We start from the raw sequence: 20,476 nt of genomic DNA on the forward strand, positions 1-20,476 counted from the left end.
CAGCATGCTCTCTCCTGCTGACATTGCGTCTTAGCTAAAAAGGAGTACATACTGCCCAACAAATCAGTTATGTTTTTCTTGTTTGTTGCTGTGGAAAATTACACTTTATTTCGTTACATACAGTGGCGGCCACTCCATAAGGGGCGCAGCCCCCCCATTCAATGCGTCCGGCCCCCTAATCTACATGCAGGACACTGGACGCACGGATTTCAATGGGTGTTTTTTTATTTATTTTTTTAATCACGTGATTAGACCATGAGGATCGAATAGGCTTCAAAAAACGATGGGCTGAGCACATCCACTTGTGTGACAAAAGCAAATGAATATTCGCGATTGTCTTCCTCATTCTCCTCCCAGCCAATTAAAAACACCCAAATTGGCCAGTGGAGGGGGTGTTGGTTATGTCGCACCCCCCAAAATGTTGAGCACCAACCACCACGGGTTACATATAAAACTGGCCAAATCTCTCCATCTTCCATTGTGGCCTAGTAACAACACTTACATGACGTGCAGAGTCCACGACATATTTCTGGCTCTTGACTCTGACATAATAAAAGGATTTTTTTTTTTTTTAAGGATAACTTATAGCTCATAGTTACCACATTCAAATGCTTGGATAAAGGGAAGTGGGTCTATACAATATTAATGGTTGCGGTCTTTGAAATAACACTTCCTTTCTTATTATTTCAGGAACAAAAATTTCCCTCTTGCTGCCCAAAGCCCAGATGAATTTTCTTCCATACTCTCCAGCCACTGTGCTGGGTTTGGCTGCTGTCTCTGAAACACGGCAATGACATTTTTGTAATTCCTTTATTTAGCCATTAGTTGCATTGTACAAACAACATCAAGAAACTGTATGATACAATTATACGGGTAGACAAATAACAGACATCGGCAGAACTAGGAAGTCAGCTTAACAAATAGAAGTATAGAAAGTACAACAGGTTTCAAGTCGTTCAAACAGAAGTAAAACTGAGAGGGACCAATGGTAGGTACAGGAGGAGCCCAACGTCGAGAATTTAACTACATGAAGTAAAAGACAATGACATTTTTAAGTTTGGAAAAACAACTGCCTCATCTCTGGAATGTGGGTTGGGTTTTTGGTGTACTCTGAGCTGAAAAATGATGTGAAATTTTGCACAGAATACAGAGTGGTACCAAAAATAAGATCACACGTGACTTCTTTTGCCATTCTATGGCAATTTTCATAAAGTTGATAGCATTAACTTTATTGTTTTATAGTATGTAGTAGCGTATTTTGTCCCTGCTAAGTTTAGCGCCACTTATGGTCTGACACTACTAAACAAAAAAATTCTGTCTTTGAAAAAAAAAAAAAAAAACGTCCTAAAACATAAACAATATGTTGTCACTGATGTTGTCCCGGGGGAATCCTATTGTTCTGTAAAACCACGTACCATTTTAAAACATCCCATTGGCATGCAGGTTTTTTTGTTTTTTTTTAATATTAACCTTTACGCTGACCAAAAAAAACCTCTTCCTAACAAATAATAATTTGTAACATTTTTTTTCCCATTCTCCTTTCACCATCTACACTACATTCTCGGACAGCTCTCCTCCACCATCCACACTACATTTTTCGACATCTCTCCTCCACCATTCACACTACATTCCCCGACAGCTCTCCTCCACCATCCACACTTCATTCTCCGACAGTTCTCCTCCACCATCCACACTACATTCTCCGACAGCTCTCCTCCACCATCCACACTACATTCTCCGACAGCTCTCCTCCACCATCCACACTACATTCTCCGATAGCTCACTTCCACTATCTACACTACATTCTCCGACAGCTCTCCTCCATCATCCACACTACATTCTCCGACAGTTCTCCTCCACCGTCCACACTACATTCTCCGACAGCTCTCTCCCACCATCTACACTACTTTTTCTGACAGCTCTCCTCCACCATCCACACTACATTCTCCGACAGCCCTCCCGCCAACATCCACACTACATTCACTGACAGTTCGCCCCCCACCATTCACACCAATTTTTCCGACAGCTCCTCCCCCACTACACTGATTTTCCTGGTGTTTTACAAGACTATCTTTCCTATGGAAAGGTTTCCCGCACTTAGAACATGAATAAGGACGCTCACCTGTGTGAACTCTCTGATGTTTAACAAGGTCTCCTTTACGAGTGAAAGATTTCCCGCACTCTGAACATGAATAAGGACGCTCACCTTTGTGAATTCTCTGATGTTGAACAAGGTTTCCTTTAAAAATAAAAGATTTTCCGCACTCTGAACATGAATGGGGATGCTCACCCTTGTGAATTTTCTGATGTTCAATAAGGTCTCCTTTCTGAGTGAAAGATTTGCCACACTCTGAACATGAATAAGGACGCTCACCTGTGTGAATTCTCTGATGTTTAACAAGGTCTCCTTTATGAGTGAAACATTTCCCACACTGTGAACATGAATAAGGACGCTCACCCTTGTGAATTCTCTGATGTTCAACAAGGTATCTTTTGTGAATGAAAGATTTCCCACACTCTGAACATGAAAAAGGACGTTCGCCCGTGTGAATTCTCTGATGAGTAACAAGGTGATCGTTCCTAAGGAAAGATTTCCCGCACTCTGAACATGAATAAGGACGCTCACCCGTGTGAATTCTCTGATGTTTAATAAGGTCTCCTTTATGAGTGAAACATTTCCCGCACTCTGAACATGAATAAGGACGCTCATCTGTGTGAATTCTCTGATGTTTTACAACGTCGCCTTTATGAGTGAAAGATTTCCCACACTGTGAACATGAATAAGGATGCTCACCCGTGTGAATTCTCTGATGTTCATCAAGGTATCTTTTATGAGTGAAAGATTTCCCGCACTCTGAACATGAAAATGGACGCTCACCTGTGTGAATTCTCTGATGGCTAACAAGATGATCGTTCCTGAGGAAAGATTTCCCGCACTCTGAACATGAATAAGGACGCTCAGCCATGTGACTTTTTTGGTGTTGAATAAGGTTTCTTTTCTGAGTGAAAGATTTCCCACACTCTGAACATGAGAATAGATTCTCACCTCTGTGAACTCCTTCATGGGGTAAGAAAGTTTCCCTGGGAATGGAAGGATCTGTTGATCTACCTGCAGTGTGAGATCCTAAATAGATATTTGGAATCATAGTATGTGATTGATGAGAAGATTCCCCCTGATCAGAGGGATCCATTGATGTCTCCGGACAGGAAGGTCTGTGATGTATATTTTGTGTATTTGGATTTCCTCCTGGAGGATCCTGTGTGATGACATTATCTTCTGACTTACAATAATATAATAATAAATTATGTCTCTCCGAGGAATTCCTGGCATAACATCCATCTAATAGAAAGAAGTAAAAAAAATATCAGTAGATCACAAATAACTGGAGTTTTTTAGCTCTACCTCACCATTGGTGGAAATACTGAGCTCCGTGCTCCAACAATTTGAATATATAGAAAAGGTGGTAGGGAGATTGCGCTCACTTATACGAGAACACAAGAAAATGAATCTGATGAAAAATATGCAATCATGTAAAACGAAAAATACAATCAGCATGTGTTCAGTGAATTATTACACGTGGAGATCAATACTCCAGCTGTGCCAGCTCCAGTGCACCACCACTAATGCCGCGTACACCCGATCGGTTAAACCGATGAGAATGGTCTGATGGATCGTTTTCATCGGTCAAAACCGATCGTGTGTGGGCGCCATCGGTTAGTTAACCATCGGTTAAAAAAAAGCCAACTTGTTTTAAAATTAACCGATAGATTCCTAACCGATAGGACAAAAATCGAACGTTAGTAGGCACGACCATCGGTTAAAAATCCACGCATGTTTAGAATCAAGTTGACGCATGCTTGGAAGCATTGAACTTCGTTTTTTTCAGCACGTCATTGTTTTTTATGTCACCGCGTTCTGACACAATGTTTTTTTTAACTGATGGTGTGTAGGCGCGACAGACCATCAGTCAGCTTCATCGGTTAACCGATGAAAATGGTCCATTCTCATCGGATGGACTGATCGTGTGTACGCGGCATAAGAGACAAGAGCCTGTTACCAGAATTACATGACCAACTGAGGTCATACAGGCTTACAGGTACTAAAAGTGTCCAAAGGATGGAGATGGCCAGCTTGGCACGGATCACAACCCAGCAGAGGGCACAGGTAGGAACCACCATACTTAGTTCAGGAGGCCTTGCATACCGCAGTTCCAGGAAAGGGTTCTGTTCTGCAGTGGGCCCCAACATAAGGGTAGCTTGACACGTGCCTGGGCCCCTACCTACAGAACCCCTATCACCAGCCACCGCCATTCTCTCTGCATCATCACTCCATGACATCAAGACTTAATTTACATTTTGCTCCCCAGTTCTCCCCAATATGCTGTAAAGCACCTTTTCTTTCAAAGCAACATAGATGGTTACTGTTAACCAATGAGTTCTTTACTGAATTTAAATATATCTACAGATCTGTACAGGTTCCATAGAAGTACATTTGTGCGATGTAAGGAAACACTGTTGCATTTCCACTCTCTCTCTCTCTCTCTCTCGCTTTCTAAAAAGAATGTACCAAATTTGGCTGTCCAGCGCTCTCCATACTTTTGTTATAGCTTAGTTGCTTCCCAGTAAATGGCATCAAAAGTCCAGTCCTTGGAACCAGTGCTGGGACAAGGTCTTCCAGTGCCCAGAGAAAAGATGCCAAACTGCACACACTCCTCATTCATGATGTGCAAGTTTAGGGGATCCTACGCCGATCAGTCACTCCCTTGTCTAAATCACTGTCACTATCACTACTCCTGTCAGCTTTGTAACAGAAGGAAGGCGCCACCATTCCTACAGTAAACCATTGCGCCCAGGGCAGCCACCCCTTTGTGCCAGCCCTGCTTGCAACCCATCCCGGGGTCCTGCTAAGTGACACATGCAGGGGAAGGCACATGACAGCACCAAGTGTTAACCCTTCACACACCACACATTAACCTTTTATTAGGCAAACACATATTTAACCTTTTAGCACCTGTCTACAGGATGATGTGAAGATCTGATATTATTTAACAGTTGTTCTTACACTACAATCCTTATACTCAGAAGTAAAATGAGACTGTGACCTGTTTCTTTCAGAGCGTCTGTTACTTACCTGTGTCAATAAGTAGAGACATGTCTTCCTGCTTTCTTTTTATAGTCATCCCAACCTCCTCCATGGATGGCTGATCACCCCCCACATACGTCTCTTCAACTTCTTCTTTAACCTCAACTTTTATATTTATCCGTTCCTCACCCTAAACCCCAAAATATTAGAAAACATCATTATTAAAGTCAACTCAAGGCAGATATAAAAGGCACAAATAATAGGTCATTCAATATGCACCCCCCGCTGGAAGAACATAAGGAGAATGAGGACCCACAAGGGCATGTGACTGAGCTTAAAGGGTTAATAAAGGGAAAAAAAAATTCCTTTAAAATAACAAACATGTTATACTTACCTCCACTGTGCAGTTCGTTTTGCACAGAGTGGCCCCGATCCACGTCTTCTGGGGTCCCTCGGCGGCTGTCTCTGGTCCTCCCCGCAAGAACTCACCATAATCATGCCAGAGAGCTCGTATGGTGGTATTTGCGGGCGCGCTCCTGTGATACAGCGAGCGGCCATAGCCGCTCATTGTATCACTCGGCTCCGCCCTTCGGCGTGCCGCGTCACTGGATGTGATTGACAGCAGCGCCAGCCAATTTCTGCGCTGCTCTCAATCCATCCGCTCTAGCCAATCAACGGCCTGGCTGAGCGGCGAAGAGGATCTCGGGACCGAGCGTGGGACTTTCAAGGGGTCAGGTAAGTAAAACGGGGGCTCGGGAGGGGGTGTGGCAACATCAGATGTTTTTTCACCTTAATGCATAGATTGCATTAAGGTGAAAACATTTTTCCTTTAAAACTGCTTTAAAGTGGAGGTTCACCCTAAAAACGATTTTTTAACATTAGAGGCAGCATAGTAAGGGCATATACTTTCGTTTTTTTTTTTTTTTCTCCGTACTTACCTTTATATTCTGATTTTGTCCAGGACTTCCGCGTTCTGATGACTCCGGGACTGGGCGTTCCTATCCCTGCCTCAGGGTTCCGATGACTGCGGGACTGGGCGTTCCTATCCTTCGGTTCGATGATTGACGGCTTGTGAAACAGGTGACCTGTCGCACAACGCGCGTCACCAGATTTCCGGAAATAGCCGAGCTGCGAGTCGGCACTATACGGCGCCTGCGCCCGCCGTGTAGAGCTGACTGTGCAGGTGCCGTATAGTGCCGACTCGCAGCTCGGCTATTTCCCGACATCTGGTGACGCGCATAGTGCGACAGGTCACCTGTTTCACAAGCCGCCAATCATCGAACGGAAGGATAGGAACGCCCAGTCCCGCAGTCATCGGAACCCGGAAGCCCTGGACAAAAACAGAATATAAAAAGGTATGTACGGAGAAAAAAAGAAAAAAAAACCCCGCCGAAAGTAAATGCCCTTACTATGCTGGCTCTGCTAGATATAATATTCATTTTTTTTTTTTTTTTTTTTGGGTGAACCCCCGCTTTAAGACCCACAGAGGAAAGGAATGAATATTCATTAAAATTAAAAAAATAAAAATGTAGGGCACTCAAAAGAGCTAGAAACAGAGATTGGGGATGTGGGGAACAAAGGCTTAAAGCTTTAAAACAAAAACAAAAAAACTACATAGAAATGTAATTTTATAGCTAAGAATACGTATTTAGATCTACATGAGATCTAGTGAGGGATGGTGTGAATCCTGGGAATAGAGAGGATGGGGACATTTCTAGTTCTAGTTGCTCAGACCCACCTACCTGATGATAGTGAGGGATGTTGTGATCTCCCTGTGTGGAATCCTGGGAATACAGAGGACCTCCCTCTCCCATAGACTGCTGATCCCCAAACATCTCTTCATTTTCAACTTTAACCTCAATTTTGATGTCTTTCAGTTCTTCACCCTAAATACCAAATGTGATAGAATGGATTTGTAAAAAGTAAACAAGAGATGACATGAAGAATATTAGGAGCATAGAATTCTACAACATATTTGAGTTTTAGTTGCTCAGTCCCACCTACCTGATGAGAAGGGATGGTGTAATCTTCTTGTGCGGAATCCCGGGAATACAGAGGATGGGGACATCTCTCTGGTGGGTTCCCATTATTGGATCCATCTGTAGGAAACACATGTTTATCAGATGATGGGGAATCATTCTAGGTGGGCCCTCCGAACTGCTCTCTCCTTTACAATAAAGTCTCCTCTTACCCGGTGATGTGAGGGGCGGCTGATTCTCCATCATGACGTCCTTGTAGAGATCCCTTTGTCTTTCTAAGTAAATAAATGTAATTACCTCCTCTACTGCCAGTTCCAGCAACGTCTTCTCTTTGATACACACAACTCACCTCTGACCTGGAACTTCCTTTCTTAGACCCCCTACATCACTTCCTGGTCCTAATCAACCTCACTTCCGGTCTGTCTATCACTTCCTGTCTGCACCTGACATCACTTCCTTCCCATTTGTGGTATCACTTCCTGTGTCTCTACAATCACACTTTTCCTGTCTCTGTTTTCCACTCGATATAATAGGAAAAGCCTGAGAGTAATGTCATTGTAAGATAACACTGCAAAGGTTTAAAAATAATACAATCACCAGACATGTAACCATCTTAACAAACTGCAGCTAAAAGCACAGAAAAATTATGGTATGTTAATTCCTTACTTGTCATGTTTTTTTCTTTACATATTTGTTTCCTCCCTTGCATTGTGTGTTTATGTGTCTGTAAACACGGTATGATTGTTGAACAACCGAGCGTCTGATTTTTGTCAAAAGGGTGTGTACCAGGACCTTGTCTTGCATACTAACTTTACACATTGTCGTGCCACGAAACACGAACGTAGTGACGTACTACAAGGAATTTCAGCTCTTGAGCGCCACCCTTTGGCCCCCTTCTGCTAATTTTGTGTTTGAGCATTGATTCCGAGCATGCGTGTTTTTACTTTCGCCTTTTTTGTGATGGATTTGTGTACTGACCATACGGAAATCAGACATGGAGCCGTTGTCCGTCCGAAAATTTACTATCCTGTCATCCAACATTTGTTGGCCAATAGTTGGACAACAATTGTCAAAAGGAGCATACTAATGGTAAGATTTTAGGACAACAGTCTGTCAACATACAATCCCCTGTCAATAATCGTAAATTTAGGCTTAAGACTCTCATTTGTTCTTCTGTAATTAAGGAGTAGGTGGGGAGGAGCACGGGGTAATACTGTAGAGAGGTGCTGCCCAAACACACTCTTCAATTACCTCCAACAGGTCATGTTTCTAGGATTTCCTGCACCTTGCACTAGTACTTGTAATCCATGTCAATGGCTTGCTATGTATTACAGCTGTTATATCTAAACCCCTGTTCACCCTAAATGCGGCTTTGATATCGTGCAACTTCACTTGAAATAGCACGATTTCAAAGCCGCATGTCAGTGCAGCTTCAGGGGTGACTTAGCTGACATCTGCGGGACTTCATGCACAGATGTTTATGCAAGTCGCACCTGAAATCGTCAAAAATAGTGCAGGAACTTCTTTACTAAATTGGTGTGGCACCACAAAGTCGGCATTGCTCCGATTTAAACAGTTACATTGCTGACAATAGGGTGCGATTTGCCATGCGATTTAGACCTGTTGAATTGCATGACAAGTTGCACCAGTGTGAATGGGGGCTAAGGTCAAATCGCAAAAAAAATTGCCTTTTGGGGTACCTGATGCCGCGTACACACGATCATTTTTCGGCATGAAAAAAACAAAGTTTTTAAAAAATGTCATTTAAAATGATCGTGTGTGGGCTTCACATAATTTTTCGGGTTCTGAAAAACGACAATTTTTTTTATTCGAACATGCTGCATTTTTTAACGACGTTTTAAAAAATGTTGTATTCCGGGTTGTAAAAAATGATCGTGTGTGGGCTAAAACAACGTTAAATACCCGCGCATGCTCAGAAGCAAGTTATGAGACGGGAGCGCTCGTTCTGGTAAAACTACCATTCATAATGGAGTAAGCACATTCATCGCGCTGTAACAGACAGAAAAGCGCGAATCGTCTTTTACTAACAGGAAATCAGCTAAAGCAGCCCCAAGGGTGGCGTCATCCGCATGGAACTTCCCCTTTATAGTGCCGTCGTACGTGTTGTATGTCACCGCACTTTGCTAGAGCATTTTTTTAAAAAACGATTGTGTGTGGACAGCGTCGTTTTAATGATGAAGTTGGAAAAAACAACGTTTTTTTCTACATGCCGAAAAACGTTGTTTTTTTCATGCCGAAAAATTATCGTGTACGCGGCATGAGGACTGAGATGAGAGAACTACTGATATAAAATGTCACTTGATTGACAGCTCTGACATCACACCCAAGAAGGCCGTATCCAGCAGAAGTTTCATATACAGTATGTGGTCTATAAATCAGGAGCTCTGAATGGACAGTTGGATAAATGGTTCTATATTTAGGATGTATCCGGTCTATAAACCAGAGGCTCTGGATGGACAGTTGAATAAATGGTTGTATAGGAAGGATCTATCTGATCAGTAAAAACGGCTTTCGATGGACAGCTGTAGAATTGTTTTTATATTTTGGCCTCATCAGTCTCTGAATCAGGACACTACTGTATGTATTATTTCCAGGTGTGATATGCCTACTCAGTCACTCTGAAATTTAAAGGCTGTTTTTACAGGCAGGGCCATCTTTATGTCAGGGCAAAAGGGGAAGCTGCCCTGGGCCCTGTCATTGTTTTGGGCCCCAAAGCAGCTGCCTTATTATACTTACCAACTATCCCAGTTTAAATTCCCTTGAGGTTTTAGTCCCGTACTGTGTCCTGATATCTCGGTGTGAAGTTTCATTACTAATGCTGCCCAGCTCTGCCTTATTGTTATGCACAGATGACTCACCTTCAGACCCTGTGTTCACATGTATTGTAAATACCGGCATTCATATGTAAATAGCGGCGGACCAGCAGCATTTATATGTAAATAGAGGCAGTATTCATATGTATATCATGCCCCCCTGAGGTCATATCCACCATTACCTATACTGAATTCTGCCCACTGGGGAGATAAAGGGGCATGCTTTTCAGTCCTGCCTCAGCCGTGGTCATTAAGCCTACCATCCACCTATTCTTCAAAGGTAAGCAAATTAGTGGAGGGGGGGTAGTGAGGGTTGTGCAGAGAAGGAATTACAGTTTGGGGTGCACAGGTGAGCAAGGAGGGGATGTATAGAGGTAAGGTGGGTGCAAAGATGAGCAGAGGAGGCAGGTATAGTTAAAGGGGAGGGGGGTTGGAGTGGAGATGATGGGGGGGGATTTGGGGTGCAGAGGTTAGCATGGGTTTAGGTTGCAAAGATGTACTGACAGGGTGAATAAAGATGTTGGTCACGTGTAGGGCAGCCCATTCATTTCAATAGGCTGCTCTATGTGCTACAAATGCAGAAGAAAGTCCCAAACCCTCTTTCAAAATCAAACAAAAACAATTAATGTCACTGCTGTGTATCTGCTAAAGGGCAGCACGTTTCTGTGGTGTCGGGAAAGCGATTTTGCTTGCGTTCCCAACACACCAAAATGTGAACGCAGGCTAAATTTCTTAGTTACATTGGTGGTCAGTGTAAATCTTCTCATTACATTGGTGCTTGGTGTAGAATCCTTTCATCCACACTAGTGGCCATTGTGAATGTCCCCCTTACATTGGTGGTCAGTGTAAATCCCTCCTTACATTGGTGGTTACTGTGAATGCTTCTGTTACAGTAGTGGTCAGTGTAAACACCTGTTACATTGGTGGCCAGTGTTGAAACTCCTCTCTATATTGGTAGTCAGTATTGCCATTGATCACACCCTTCCCCAGCACTGCCACTGATCCCAAGAGTCCTAGCATCCCTAGGAGTTTACTGTTTAATGGGGAAAAAAAACGATAGGAAATTCCTATCGTCTGTGTGCAACTCTGACGGAGAAAAAAAACATGCATGCGCAGAATCAAGTCGACGCATGCTCGGAAGCATTGAACTTAATTTTTCTCGGCTCGTCATAGTGTTTTACGTCACAGCGTTTTGGACGGTCAGAATTTATTCTAATGCCGCGTACACACAATTGTTTTTCATGACGAGAAAAATTCCATTTTGTTTAAAAGATCACTAAAGGAATTTTTTTTTTAGCTAAATAGCTTCCTTTACCTTACTGCAGTACTGGTTTCATGTCCTTATTGTTCGTTTTTGCTTTGAAGTAGCTGTAATTCTGCTGTGATCTCCACACTTCCTGCTTGTCTGGCTCCTTATAACCATCATACTGGGAGATTTTCACGGTGGTCTAAGCTGTCATTACTGTGTGTCTAAAACTCCTCAGAACCAATCCGATTCATTTTAAAAACAAAACACTGCCCTGGATTTGTTTGTTTTTGTTCTGTGTCTCTTTACTTCACAGAAACATGAAACCAGTTTAAAACCGAAAGTGAAACTAGAGGCACATTATATGATTGAATTTAATCTATTTTTAAAAGGAATCAGTTAACTTTTATGTCTCTATACCCTGTAAACAGTCATTTCAGCAAAAAAAAAGGGCATTAAAAATGTAGAACCTGCTCTATTTTTTCTCGTAGTTTTTCACGTTGTCGTTTTTCTCGTTGTGAAAAACGGTCGTGTGTAGGCTTTAACGACATGGAAAAAACCGCACATGCTCAGACGCAAGTTATGAGAAGGGAGATTTGCATAATCAGCCCAAAGGGTGGCCCCATTTGAATGGAACTTCCCCTTTATAGTGCCCTCGTACGTGTTGTATGTCACCGCTCTTTGCTCCAGCATTTTCTTTTCACGATCATGTGTATGCAAGGCAGGCTTGACAAGAATCACGTGGAGAAAAACTTCGTTTTTTCCCATGACATGAAAAACGGTCACGTGTACGCGGAATGACAGTGTGTATACAAGACTGATGGTCAGCTTCATCGGAAAATTCCATCAGATTTTATTACATCAGAAATTCCAATCGTGTGTACAAGGCATTAAATGGTGTGCAGAGAGTCCGTGAAATATTTCTGGCTCTTGACTCTGACATAATAAACTCATTTTTTTCATTAGAATAACATACAGTGCATTGAAAAAGTATTCATACCGCTTTTGTCACGTTACAACCAAAAACAAAAATTTATTTTATTGGGATTTTATGTGATAGACCAACACAGAGTGGCTCATAATTGTGAAGTGGAAAGAAAATTATAAATGTTTTTTGTGTGGTGTGCATTTGTAATAGCACCCCTTTAATTCAATACTTTAGACCACCTTTTGCTGCAATTACAGCTGCAAGTCTTTTTGGCTATGTCTTTACCAGCTTTGCCCATCTAGAGAGTGAAGCGTTTGCCCATTCTTCTTTGCAAAATATCTCAAGCTCTGTCAGATTGGATGGAGAGCGTCTGTGAACAGTAATTTTCAAGTGTTGCCACAGATTCTCAATGTGATTTAGGTCTGGACTGTGACTGGGCCATTCTAACACATGAATATGCTTTGATCTAAACCATTCCATTGTATCTCTGGTTGTATGCTTAGGGTTGTTGTCCTGCTGGAAGGTGAACCTCTGCCCCAGTCTCAAGTCTTTTGCAGATTCTTATACAGCCTCATATAGCCTCATACACACGGTACGATTGTTAGCCAACCGATCGTCTGATTTTTGTCAAAAGGGCGTGTGCCAGGTTCTTGTCTTGCATACTAACGGTACACAATTTTTGTGCCACAAACATGACTGTAGTGATGTACTATGAGGAATTTCAGCTCTTGAGCGCCGCCCTTTGGGTCCCTTCTGCTAATTTTGTGTTTTGTGAGCATTGATTCCGCACATGCGTGTTTGTACTTTCGACTTTTGTGTGACGGATTTGTGTACTGACCATACGAAAATCTGACATGGAGCCTTTGTCCGCCGATAATTTACTAGCATGTCATCCAACATTTGTTGGCTGAAAATTGGACAACAATTGTCAAAAGGAGCGTACTAACGGTACAAATTTAATACAACAGTTTGTCAACAGACAATCCCCTGCCAACAATCGAACCATGTCAGGTTTTCTTCTAAGATTGCCCTGGATTTGGCTCCATCCATCTTCCCATCAACTTTGACCAACTTCCCTGTCCCTACTGAAGAAAAGCATCCCCACCACATGATGCTGCCACCACATTTCACGTGGGGATGGTGTGTTCAGGGTGATGCGCAGTGTTAGTTTTCTGCCACACATGGCGTTCTGTTTTTAGGCCAAAAAGTTCAATTTTGGTTTCCTTCTTCCACATGTTTGCTGTGTCCCCCACATGGCTTCTCGCAAACTGCATTTGCTAAGAATGCAATTTGAATGATTTTTTCCAAATGTCGACCTTTAATCTGCTCTTCCTGATAAAAGATCATTTGTAAAAAATAAAATAAAAATCGCAATGGTACATACTGTATCCCTCAGGTCATTGCCTAGTTCTCTGTGTTTGGCAATCTATTGCCTATTAGCCCAGAAATTGGCCATTACTGATATCTGAGGTTCAGCTACAGGATTCAAATTTCGCTCTGTTAAACCCAGGTACGTTCAACTCATCCGTATTTATAATTATGGCAAAACAAAAGAATGAAAAAAAAAAACAATTGATGCACACATTTATAAAGTACACACAATAATTGCATGAATACATCATGTTTTATAACGGTTACCATTATAGAGAGGACTCATTTATTTATTATCATTCACGTCCTTTGATAGAACACTAGCACATTTGACATCACTGTAAAATATTATGGTCTAGTTATTTTATTTTGTGGATAATCTTCCCATTTTTATCAAAAGATAATGGAATGCTCTCTTTTCATCTGGGATTCTGCCATGTGTTTCCTGAAAGTGTTCATTGCACAGAGCCCAGATCTCGGGGATTGGTGCGACCTGCAGTGCTAGAGAATTCTATCACCGGAATATGCAGCTCCTATCAGATCCAATCTTCTCTGAAGTTTCACATTGTAATGCAGTAAAGTCCTCAGCATGGCACCTTGGTAGGGACATTCCTTTACGATCAATGTCTACACCCTCACCACACATTGTTCTGTCAGTAGTGTCCACATCACTAAACACTCTCTCCACCATCCACACTACATTTTCCAACAGCTCTCCTCCACCATCCACACTACATTCTCCAACAGCTCTCCTCAACCATCCACACTACATTCTCCGACAGCTCTCCTCCACTATCCACACTACATTCTCCGACAGCTCTCCTCCACCATCCACACTACATTCTCCAACAGCTATCCTCCACCATCCACACTACATTCTCCAACAGCTATCCTCCACCATCCACACTACATTCTTCCGACAGCTCTCCTCAACCATCCACACTACATTCTCCAACAGTTCTCCTCCACCATCCACACTACATTCTTCCGACAGCTCTTCTCCCACCTTCCACACAACATTCTTCGACAGCTCTCCTCCACACTACATTCTCCGACAGCTCTCCTCCACCATCCACACTACATTCTCCAACAGTTCTCCTCCACCATCCACACTACATTCTTCCGACAGCTCTTCTCCCACCACCCACACTGCATTCTCCGACAGCTCTCCTCCCACCAGCCACACTACATTCTCCGACAGCTCTCCTCCACCATCCACACTACATTCTCCGACAGCTCTCCTCCACCATCCACACTACATTCTCCGACAGCTCTCCTCCACCATCCACACTACATTCTCCGACAGCTCTCCTCCACCATCCACACTACATTCTCCGACAGCTCTCCTCCCACCAGCCACACTACATTGATTTTGGTGTTTTACAAGATTATCTTTCCTAAGGAAAGATTTCCCACACTCTGAACATGAATAAGGACGCTCGCCTGTGTGAATTCTCTGATGTTTAGCAAGGTATTCTTTATGAGAGAAAGACTTTTCACACACTGAACATGAAAAAGGACGCTCACGCAAGTGAACTCTCTGATGTTTAACAAGGTCTCCTTTACGAGTGAAAGATTTCCCACACTCTGAACATAAATAGGGTTGCTCACCTGTGTGAATTCTCTGATGTTGCACAAGGTTTCCTTTAAAAATAAAAGATCTTCCGCACTCTGAACAAGAATAGGGATGCTCCCCCGTATGAATTCTCTGATGTTTAACAAGGTCTCCCTTATGATTGAAAGATTTCCCACAGTGTGAACATGAATAAGGACGCTCACCTGTGTGAATTCTCTGATGTTCAACAAGGACTTCTTTATGAGAGAAAGATTTCCCACACTCTGAACATAAATAAGGACGCTCACCCGTGTGAATTCTCTGATGTTTTACAAGGCCTCCTTTATGAGTGAAACATTTCCCGCACTCTAAACATGAATAAGGACGCTCACCTGTGTGAATCCTCTGATGTTTGACAAGGTCTCCTTTTTGAATGAAAGATTTCCCACACTGTGAACATGAATAAGGACGCTCACCCTTGTGAATTCTGTGATGTTCAACAAGGTATCTTTTATGAGTGAACGATTTCCCACACTCTGAACATGAAAAAGGACGCTCACCCGTGTGAATTCTCTGATGGGTAACAAGATGATCGTTCCTCATGAAAGATTTCCCACACTCTGAACATGAGTAAGGACGCTCACCCATGTGACTTCTTTGGTGTTGAACAAGATTTCCTTTCTGAGTGAAAGATTTCCCGCACTCTGAACATGAATAAGGACTCTCACCTATACAAATTCTCTGATTTTTAACGAGCAATTCTTCATGATTGAAAGATTTCTCTGACTTTGAACATGAAGGATGCATATCCATGTGAACTCTTTGATGTTTAACAAGATTATCTTTCTTACGGAAAGATTTCCCACACTCGGAACATGAATGAGGACGCTCCCCCGTGTGAATTCTCTGGTGTCTAACAAGGCCATCTTTCTTAAGGAAAGACTTCCCGCACTCTGAACATGAATAGGGGCGCTCACCTGTGTGAATTTTGAAATGATTAACAAGGCCTCCTTTCTGAGTGAAAGATTTCCCGCACTCTGAACATGAATGAGGACGCTGAACTAAGTGAATTCTCAGATGTTTAACAAGGTTATCTTTCTTATGAAATGATTTCCCACACTCTGAACATGAATAGGGACGCTCACCCATGTGAATTCTCTGATGTGAAAAAAGGTTTCCTTTCTGAGTGAAAGATTTCCCGCACTCTGAACATGAGAATAGATTCTCAACTCTGTGCACCCCTTCATGGGTTAAGGAAGTTTCCTTGAGATTAGAAGGATCTGTTGATCTATCTGCATTGTGAGATACATGGATATTTACAATCATAGTATTTGATTGATGGGAAGATTCCCCCTGATCAGAGGGATCCATTGATGTCTCCGGACAGGAAGGTCTGTGATGTATATTTTGTGTATTTGGATTTACTCCCGGAGGATCCTGTGTGATGACATTATCTTCTGACTTACAATCAGCAGATAATAGAAGATGTCTCTCCGAGGAAGTCCTGACAGCACATCCATCTGATGGAAACAAGTTAAAAAGAATTCAGTAGTTCAAAAAGAAATGGAGTTTTAGCTCCTCCTCCCCGTGCAATTAAAAATACAAGAAGCATGTGCCCAGTGAAATACTACACATGGAGATCCGTACTTCAGATGTGCCAACTCCAGTGCACAACGAGACAAGAGCTTCTTACCAGAATTACATTTCCACTACCAACTGAGGTCATAAACGCTTACAGGTCCTAAAAGTGTCCAAAGGATGGAGATAGCCAGCTTGGCACGGATCACAACCCAGCACAAGACAAAGGTAGGAACTATCACACTTCAAGAGGCCTTGCACATCGTGGTTCTAGGCATGGTTGGTAGGAGGGTTCTCTTCTCCAGTGGGCCCTAACATAAGCTACCCTTACTTACAGAACCTCCATCACTGGCCACCGACATTCTCTCTCCCCAAACTTGTTACTCCTTATCACTCTATGACATCAAAAGTTATCTGAATTGTACATTTCATTCCCCAGTTCTCCCTGATACACCGTAAAGCACCTTCTCTTCCAAAGTATCTCCCTCTCTAATAACAATGTACCGGATTTGGCTGTGCAGCATTGTTCATAATTTTTTATAACTTAGTTACATCCCAGTAAATAGTTTCAAATGTCCAATCCTCAGAACCCATCCCGGAGTTGTGCTAAGGGGAAACTCCACCATACAGTTTAGTTCGCATTTGTACAGCCTCCTCACTGATCACCACCCATACGTGGACAGACCACGAGGTCCAGTCACCTCCCTACATATATCACTTCAGAAGCAGGAAGTGACACATGTAGGGGAAGGCACAGAAGCAGGAAGTGACACATGCAGGGGAAGGCACAGAAACAGTACGTGACACATGCAGGGGAAGGCACATCACAGCGCATTTAACCTTTTAGCACCTGCCTACAGGGTGATGTGAAGATCTGATAATTATCTAACATATTTCCTTAAACTACATTCCTTATACTGAGAAGTAAAATTAGACTGTGAGTCGTTTCTTCCATAGTGCTTATACTTACTTGTGTCAATATGTAGAGATATGTCTTCCTGTTCAATTTTCATAGTCTTTCCAACCTCCTCAGTGGACGGCTGATCACCCACCACATACGTCTCTACATCTTCCTCCTTAACCTCAACTTTTATATTAATCCGTTCTTCACCCTACACCCCAAAATATAAGAAAACATCTATTAAAGTCAACTCAAGGCAGATATAAAAGAGAAAAATAACAAGTCATTCAGTATGTACCCTCAATTGGAAGAATACAAAAAAAAAGAGGACCCACAATTGACGTGTGACTGAGCTCAAGACCCACAGAGGAATAGAATGTATATGAATTAAAAAGAAAAATAAATAAATACAAATGGCGGGGGAGTGAAAAATGTAGGGCACTCAAAAGAGCTAGACAAGGGGGTAGGGGGTGCGGCGAACAAAGGCTGCATGTACTTCAGATGTAGAAGTACGTTTTAAAACAAGAGACTACATAGAAATGTCTTCTCATAGCTTAGAATATATATTTAGATCTACAGGCCCAGTCCTAACTACCTGAGGGATGGTGTTCTCCTTTTGTGTGGAATCCCAAGAACACAGAGGAAGGGGAAATTTTACATCCTAAACCACAAAGTTGATAAAATACATTAATAAAAGGCGCAAGATATTACAAAGAAAAATATCTCATAGCTTAGAATACTTTAGAGTTTCTAGTTGGTCAGTCCCATCTACCTGATGATGGTGAGGGATGGTGTGATCTTCCTGTGTGGAATCCCGGGAATACAGAAGACCACCCTCCTCCATAGACTGCTGATCCCCGGACTTCTCTTCTTTTTCTACTTTAACCTCAACTTTGATGTCTTTCAGTTCTTCACCCTAAACACCAATACAACAGAACAGATTTGTAAAAGGAAACAAGAGTTGACATAGAGTAACGTTATCTCAAAGCATAGAATTCTATTTGAGTTCTAGTTGCTCAGTCCCACCTACCTGATGATGGTGAGGGATGGTGTGACCTTCCTGTGTGGAATTCCAGGAATACAGAGGACGGGGACATCTCTCTGATGGGTTACCATTACTGGATCCATCTGTAAGAAACACACACACTGACTGAACACATTGTTTCTATGTGTTTATCAGATGATGGGGGATCTAGGTGGACCCTCCGTACTGCTCTCTCCTTTACAATAAAGTCTCCTCTTACCCGGTGATGTGAGGGGCGGCTGATTCTTCATCATGACGTCCTTGTAGAGATTCTTGTGTCCTTCTAAATAAAATGAATATGTTATTACATCCTCTGCTGCCAATTCCACCAACGTCTTCTCTTTGCTTCCTTACAACTCACCTCTCACCTGGAAGTTCCTTTTTTAGACCCCTACATCACTTCCTGTTCCTTTCTTACATCACTTCCTGTTCCTAAGTTGCATAATTTCCTGTATGTTCCTTACATCACTTCCTCCCCAGTTCTGGTATCACTTCCTATGTCTGTACAATCACGCTCTCCTTGTCTCCATGTTCCAATCGATATAATAGGAAAAGATCTCCAACTTGAGAGTTATGTCATTAAAGGGGGAGTCCTATCTATTTTCAGTATGTGACTATTATAAGATAACACTGCAATGGTTAAAAAAATAACCAGCAGATTCTTTCACCATCTTTAAACTTTGCTGGTAAAAGTACGTAAAAATAATTATGTGAATTGCTTACTTGTCAAGTTTTTTTTCCCTTTAGACATTTTTTTAAGGAGGGGAGTCCCAGACAGCCAAGACATTACTACAACATCGCTGGAACTAGAGGGACATTTGGTAAGTATTAGGGGGTTCTGATGCTTAAAGAAGGCTTTTCATCTTAATACATAAAGTCCTTATGACTTTACAACCCCTTTAAATCATTGGATGGCCAAAGACAAAAAAAAAAAAAAAACACACCCACGCAGGGGTTGATTTAGAACATATTGAAACAAATGTACATAATGTTGGAAGGCAACATGTTTTACAATCTGACATTTATGGACTTTTACTGTCTGGTTATCAAAGAGCCATTGGGCCTGCTTGATGTCAACTTGGAATACCAGGAGAATCAGGGTGTGTATAACAGAAGAGTGCATATCAGGATTCTTCATCTGGAAGGGGATTCATGCATACCCCCTGGCGCTTGGGTATGGGAGTGTAGCGGTTGGTTGTTACTAGTTACAACATCCACACATTTCACCCTGCTGCCAGACATCCACACTCCTTTAGTCAATGAAAAGTCTCTTTTTTTTTTGTGCGTGTACTCGAGAGAGGAGCCGGACTGCAGGAGTTGGGAGTAGGCAGGCCTCCCCCAGAGGCAATCTGCCACCTTTCTCCATGCCCCGGGTGGCAATGGTGGGTGTGTGAGGGGGTCCTCCCACACAGCCCGCCCTACCTGCTCCGCTTTGAAGCCCAAAGGGGCAGAGGGACTCCCTATAAGGGAGTGAGAGGATTTGCCCGCTCAACCAGCCCCGTTAGTCCTTCGCCTCTCTTTTTTATAGACCGCGTGGTCAAAGTGCGTGTTAACCCAATTTCGAGTGCGTGTAAGTGTGGTGGTTTTTGTGGGAGGGGGGTAAACAGAGGAGGCAACCAAGAACCAAAATACATGTCAGTCACCTACTGCTACACTAAACCACTCCCCTGCCCCCAGATCAAAAACAAACAGGCCTAGCTTGCAGCATAGGCCTGCTTAAATTTACCCGCACTGGCAGCTTACACAAAAACCCTACACTTAGCACCTACCTAAGGTAGAGGGTGCTACAGCAGTAAAAAGCGTAACATCAGACCTCCTGGTGATGCAGAGATTAAAATAACTGATTTCCTGGCCTGCAGAAAGATGAGAGGGGGGGCCAGATGTGAGTATATATTTATGATGCTTTACTTTCAATTATTTTTTTTTGAATTTTACATACAGTGTTTCTGAGAAAAACCCCGGCCCAAATGGGCAGTG

General features: G+C 42.6%; 3 protein-coding genes across 3 annotated transcripts in view; 1 reads left to right on the plus strand and 2 right to left on the minus strand.

Moving 5' to 3' along the window:
- Positions 1 to 7,447, minus strand: part of LOC120909796 (zinc finger protein Xfin-like) — a 49,524-nt gene extending 42,077 nt beyond the window's left edge. Inside the window, exons 1-5 of the mRNA XM_040321527.1 lie at positions 7,275 to 7,447; positions 7,088 to 7,182; positions 6,826 to 6,969; positions 5,132 to 5,273; positions 1,908 to 3,340 (exon numbers count right to left, since the gene is read on the minus strand). Of these exons, the coding sequence (XP_040177461.1) occupies positions 1,908 to 3,340; positions 5,132 to 5,273; positions 6,826 to 6,969; positions 7,088 to 7,182; positions 7,275 to 7,308 (1,848 nt within the window). The 5' untranslated portion in view covers positions 7,309 to 7,447. The remainder of the gene's footprint in view (positions 1 to 1,907; positions 3,341 to 5,131; positions 5,274 to 6,825; positions 6,970 to 7,087; positions 7,183 to 7,274) is intronic.
- LOC120910546 (zinc finger protein 850-like) overlaps positions 1 to 20,476 on the plus strand; it is a 1,103,195-nt gene that overhangs the window by 512,345 nt on the left and 570,374 nt on the right.
- On the minus strand, positions 845 to 16,444 carry LOC120909797 (zinc finger protein 271-like). The gene is made up of 7 exons (XM_040321528.1): positions 14,724 to 16,444; positions 14,354 to 14,447; positions 7,539 to 7,630; positions 6,826 to 6,969; positions 2,879 to 3,124; positions 2,375 to 2,432; positions 845 to 852 (listed from the first exon to the last, which is right to left on the minus strand). The coding sequence occupies exons 1-7, from the start codon at positions 16,365 to 16,367 to the stop codon at positions 845 to 847; spliced, it is 2,286 nt and encodes a 761-aa protein (XP_040177462.1). The 5' UTR covers positions 16,368 to 16,444.

Source organism: Rana temporaria, chromosome 8 (genome assembly GCF_905171775.1).
Source record: "Rana temporaria chromosome 8, aRanTem1.1, whole genome shotgun sequence".
In the NCBI taxonomy this organism is placed as follows: Eukaryota; Metazoa; Chordata; class Amphibia; order Anura; family Ranidae; genus Rana; species Rana temporaria.

What these genes read in the sequence shown, in the direction of transcription:
- LOC120909797 (XM_040321528.1), bottom strand. Translation starts at nt 16,367, where the DNA reads ATGGATCCCTCTGATCAGGGGGAATCTTCCCATCAATCAAATACTATG. An exon ending in TGAGGAGAGCTGTCGGAAGA is followed by an intron (nt 7,631 to 14,353) that starts ATGTAGTGTGGA and finishes AAACCTTTGCAG; the next exon opens with TGTTATCTTACAATGACATT. An exon ending in CCATCAGAGAATTCACACAG is followed by an intron (nt 2,433 to 2,878) that starts GTGAGCGTCCAT and finishes TCATGTTCACAG; the next exon opens with TGTGGGAAATGTTTCACTCA.